Source organism: Trichomycterus rosablanca, chromosome 20, assembly GCF_030014385.1.
Source record: "Trichomycterus rosablanca isolate fTriRos1 chromosome 20, fTriRos1.hap1, whole genome shotgun sequence".
Taxonomy (NCBI): domain Eukaryota; kingdom Metazoa; phylum Chordata; class Actinopteri; order Siluriformes; family Trichomycteridae; genus Trichomycterus; species Trichomycterus rosablanca.
The window spans coordinates 22,220,567-22,225,923 of NC_086007.1; the positions used below are offsets into that span (position 1 = coordinate 22,220,567).

At 44.2% G+C, this 5,357-nt stretch overlaps 1 protein-coding gene across 1 annotated transcript; it reads left to right on the forward strand.

Moving 5' to 3' along the window:
- The first annotated feature begins 216 nt into the window (after positions 1-216).
- On the forward strand, positions 217-4,846 carry fam222bb (family with sequence similarity 222 member Bb). Its single transcript, XM_063016776.1, has 3 exons — positions 217-271; positions 2,582-2,706; positions 2,806-4,846. The coding sequence occupies exons 2-3, from the start codon at positions 2,628-2,630 to the stop codon at positions 4,602-4,604; spliced, it is 1,878 nt and encodes a 625-aa protein (XP_062872846.1). The 5' UTR covers positions 217-271; positions 2,582-2,627; the 3' UTR covers positions 4,605-4,846.
- The last annotated feature ends 511 nt before the right edge of the window (positions 4,847-5,357 follow it).

Sequence of the window (5,357 nt, forward strand, 5' to 3'; positions counted from 1 at the left end):
GGTGTTTTTCTCACCACCCTTCGGAAAAAAAGATGGGAGGGATGTTAACACAGTATCATGATTAAAGGAGTCGTGTTGCACTCCGGCCGAACGGGAGCGCCTCACATGGGAGCAGCTCTGTCCTCACTGTTGAGAAGAAGATGCGTGGGAAAGCTGCACTGCGCATGCGTGTGGTCTAGCTCCAGTCGGCGACTAAACAGCGCTTCGTGAGGCTGATAAACCCTTAAAAATGGCTTGCTGATGACAGGAACAACTCTTATTCATCTAGAGAGTAAGCTCTGCCGTTTCTTAACTTCAATTTGGTTGTCTGAAATACCTTTTGACTAACTGCTGGGGTTGTGAACCAACAGGGGGTAGCACAAAGAAGACTAGCTTAGGTTTGCTAAACAGCACAAGAAGTGCCTTGCTAGAGATAAGAGCCTTGTTCAATTCCCACCCGCTTTCGGACTAATCTAACCTCCTGGTTCGGGATTGGCTGGCAGCAGCATGCGCCGCGCTCTGTGATTGGTGGCTCGGATGCTAGATTGAGTAACCAGCCAATCCTAGCGCCAGGAGGCTGAATTTGTCTGAATACGTGTGGGAAAAAAAATTATGCTGGCTTTGGAGAAAGACAGGAATTTGTCGCGAAGTAAATATTCAGGTCGCCTCCCAAACTGCGTTCTTTAATACTATATAGTATGTTAGATGTACACTCGAGAAATCGTGTCGTATTATTTTTGACACATTGTTCAGTTTGCTGTGTTAGACGTAGCATTAGCTAAAGCACTTCCCAAGGCTCTGTTCACATTAACCTACATTTGAACAGGACAATAGAAACTATTGAGTGGATCATGGATATTGCTGAGTAAACAAGTCCGAGTATTTCTGCTAATGTAAGCTTTTCTGACTCTCCTGATCTCGTAGATAGGTTGGTTAAGAACCAGTCTGATCTGATCCGTTCTCTTGTCGACTGCTTAGTGCTAGCTCAGTGACTTTCACACATAATAGCTTGGTGCGTGTAGCAGGCTAGTTAACATGAGCTTTTATTTATAGTCCAGTGATCTGTCTGGATGGTTTAATATTGTTGTTTGATTATTGTTTGGTCAGTAATTATGTTGATGCATTAACACATTCAGCGTTGAACCAATCAGTCACAAACGCATACGAAAATTTGCTTCTTCTCTTTCTCGAAGAAGCTTTGAAAGTTTATATATACCTGAAGGACAAACTAAATAGGTTGTCTTGATTTTATTTCATGGACATTTAAATTGGGCCGTGCATTGAGCCATATAACAAGAGGCATTTACATCAAACAGGCCTTGGGAACGTGACGTCACGTCCTGGCTTCTTTTCATACGCCTAGGATCAGTGGGTGCGTTTACATGCAATAATCAGATGACTGCCAAAAAATCAGACTATGACAGGAATAACAATGCTGGGTTTACATGCACTTTGATAGTAAGATCAGAGCGAAAGCCCTCGAGTTTACATAAATGAGTTGGCTTTCTAGTTAGGTAGAAATACTACTTTTTAAAATCTAGTGATGTTCACATATTTTACTGACCCTGAAATAATGCAATCCTAATCCTACGTGTATCTAATCCTGCTGTAAATCAAAATGTACTTGAAATGGCTTAGTTATTTCCATATTCTTGACCATTCGATTGATTTATAGATGGAAGAGCTTTATAGATCAAGAACTGTATTGATCCCGAAACAAATTGCAAAGTTACAGTAGCAAATCGTGTAGCTGCGGATTTTAGGATTCTTTCTTATTTCCGCATGTCTATAAAGTAGTCTGCATAGTCGTCACTAAATGTGTTTTTCATAGCTGCTGCATAAAGCAGGATAAAGAAGTCAGCTGGAGATCATCAGGCCTCTACTTCCACTGCAGAATCTCCTGGCATGCTCATTGGAGAATAACAAACACTGCAGGGTGTGCACCGTGGGCCCTGACACCAGCTGTTTCACACAGCTATTTGAAAAGTTCATGGATAGATGAGTGAATGAGATTTATATTAAGAGAACTATGGTAAAGGCAATTGCAATGCTTTTATGTACTGGTTTTGAATAATGCTCTAGTACGAGACTGGGCACATGGCTGGATTAAGGCTGTTTTACATATGGGCCAAGCACTTGAATATGTACAAGATTCATTCTGGATTTGTTTGGGTAAGGCATTTCGAGAATTAGTTTTCACACAGACAAATTCCTTTTTAATACAATACATAAAGGTCTTCTGCTCTATGTAAAATCTTTGTGGATGTTTGCTTAGCCTTTGTAAATAGTGTATGTATTTTTTTTATTATTAATTAGATGAGTAACAAAGATGAAAATGGCATTTAGTGCACAATTTGTTGTTATTTGCTGAATGTTACTTATCTACATTTAGAAATTAACAAAATGTTGAATTTTTTTAGTGCCTCACCTCAAAAATTCTCTTGGTCTTGGGTAAATCTGTGATAAGCCTTCTCACGAGAGTGGGGGCTGTTATGGCTGGAAACAGACTCTATAGTAATGCCCATAGTTTTGGAATGGAATATCCTACAAGCTCATTGTAATCAGGTGTGACCATAAAGTGTTTCTTTTTGTATTTTCGTAGTGTGATGAGTAACGCATATCCGATGTTGAATTAGTGCCTGTTTGACATGCTGGCCTGTCTGCCGGTATCAGCCCCTTCTCTCCAGCTTCTCACCCACACGCAGATGAACACTGGACTTCAGAAATGTAAGTATATCATTCTTTTTGGATGCCTTTAAAAAGTTTGTTGACTTTTTATCTGACCACATTTCTTATAAAATGCACCATGTCATTTTTTTTTTAAAGGGGACACTCCACAGAAGATGCGATCCGCACAGTATCCGACCCCAGCGGAGTTGGATGCCTATGCTAAAAAAGTTGCCAACAACCCATTGACTATAAAAATCTTCCCCAGTAACGTAAAAGTACCTCAGAGAAAACATCTGCGCCGTACAGTGAACGGTCTTGACACCTCTAGCCAGCGCTACAGCCCCTACCCATCTCAGGTCAGCACCAGGACGGGCCTTTTGGCCATCGTCAAAGTTCCCGTTAAAGGTATCCTGGAGCATCCTCAAGCTCGCTTCCTCCCTAAGATCGCCATGAACCCTCAGAGTCGACCCTACGGCACTCCTAGCACTTTAAACCTGCCTCAGACTCTTCCATGCATGCAGGGGATGCAGTCGCTCTCCCAGCCGCAACTGCTTGCCCAGAAAAACCTCCCCCATACACAGAGCGTGCAGGCCCAGAAGAACCATTTTCATTTTAAGAATCTGCAGCCTCAAAGTAATCTGGCTCATTCTCAGAGCTTGCAGGCCCCGAATAACCTCCTGTCTTCTCAAAGCTTGCAAGTCCAAAAGAACATTCCTGCTTCTCAGAGCTTACAAGGCCAACCGGCAATTCCTCATCCCCAAAGTATGCAAGACCAGAAGACTCTGCCTCATCCTTCAAGTTTACTACAGCAACAAAGCCTGGGCCATCATCAAGCAGTTCATTCTGGCCTGGCTAGCCAGCAGACTATGCCACAACATGCTCTCAACCATCAGCATGTCCTCATGCAGCAGCAAGCCGGTCCTCAGAACCTTCATCACCTGCCTGAAATGCCCCAGTCAGCCTGCCTGCAGCAGTCCCACAGTTTTTCTCAACCCATCCCACAAGCTTCTGGCACATGCCTTCTAACCCCTGGAAATGTAATGTCTGGGCCCAAGCTGCACGATGCGGATGCCCCACCCAATATAACTGTGTCTACCTCAAGCATCCCCCTGTCTATGGTGGCCAGCTTGCACCAAAAGCAACCCAGCGATCTGAACAGCATTGTGCACCAGATCAGTCGTTTCTGTCAGGCAAGAGCCAGCAGCAGTGCAACTTCCATATGTGAAGGTCAGATTGCCAACCCAAGCCCTATCAGTCGGAACCTGCTGATCGACGCAAGCTCCCGTGTCTGTGCTCACCCGTCCATCAGCGCTCTCGGCAACCCTGCAGACAAGGCACCTCTAATGTTGCCCAACATGACCCACATGAACATGATGCATGCTTATCATGATATGAAACAGCAACCTGGTCAGTCCCACATACCACAGCAACCTTCCTGGAACCAGCAACTGTCTCATCTTCAGCCTCTCTCAGATGGCAATCAGCCAGGGAAGAATCTACCCCGAGATGGCTCCGCAGGGCCCGGTTTCTCCAGCAAGAACCTGAGCTACCCTCAGGACATGTGCATGGGCCAGCCGTTCAGTCTGAAACCCCCTATAGACAAACCCACCCCTTCACCACCAGTCAGTGCCATGTCAGGTGCTGTGAATTTTAGCAACGGGCACTACATGCAGCCGCCTTGGAATGGCATTTTGCCCACGCCTAGTAGCGACAGCTCTGGGTCTCAAGACCTAGGTGTTCCGTTTCATGCAGGCATCTCAGGGCCGTCTGTAGAATGCAGGACTCGAACTGGCAGTACCGCCCAGATGAGCATGATGCCGCCGATGGAATACATGGGTGGTGATTTTCAGCCGCCCTGCTTTCGAGAGCAGAACACAGGCATAGTGAAGATTGGCAGGGCCCAGGATTCCCAGGATAATAGGAATGCACATGTTCACCACCCAGGGTATAGATGAGTTAGGGTGTGTTTATCATCCTTTAGTGTTAGATTGAGTATGAAAACAATGCTTCTCCTTTTGTTTTTAGTCTTGCAAGTGATCTACCGGATACTTTCTACTCGTGCTACGAATAGTTCACCGATCTTCACTATGTGCAAGGCTTACTTAGCACCTCTGTTTTTTGTAGATTAGATTAGGAGGTAGCCTGTGGAAAACACTCTATAGAAATCAGTATAAACCTATATTTATTTGTTCATAAACCTGCAGCCATCGTTGTTCTGTCACATCTAAGTAATATTAGCATCTGGGATTTTGTTTCTGTTACTAACAGCAGGTCTAGATTTTCATCTGGACTGTTGTTACATCTACAGACACGGTTTTTGCTCAGTGCAGCATATGTCAGACATGACATGCTGTATTATTTCCAAATGAACAGTTTTGGTTTATTATTTTATTATTAGTTTAATCGATGTCAGAATGGATAATGCTGATGGGCAACACACTGAAGGAGGTGCCATTTTTCTGAAATGTGAGACCTGAAATCTGGTATTTCTGCCATAGTGGTCAGATTTTCCCTCTCAATGTTTACATGTTAATTTGCACTGGTAAATCTAAATCGGTAAAGAGTGCAAATTAACGCTGGGATATGCACCTGTGACAAGACTGTTTTAGTGGTTTGACTCAAGACATGAAAGTCTGGGATTGGACTGTTACCATTAGTCTCAGCGCAAAGCCCCCCTTCCTCCCAACAACCCACGGGTTCAGTCATGT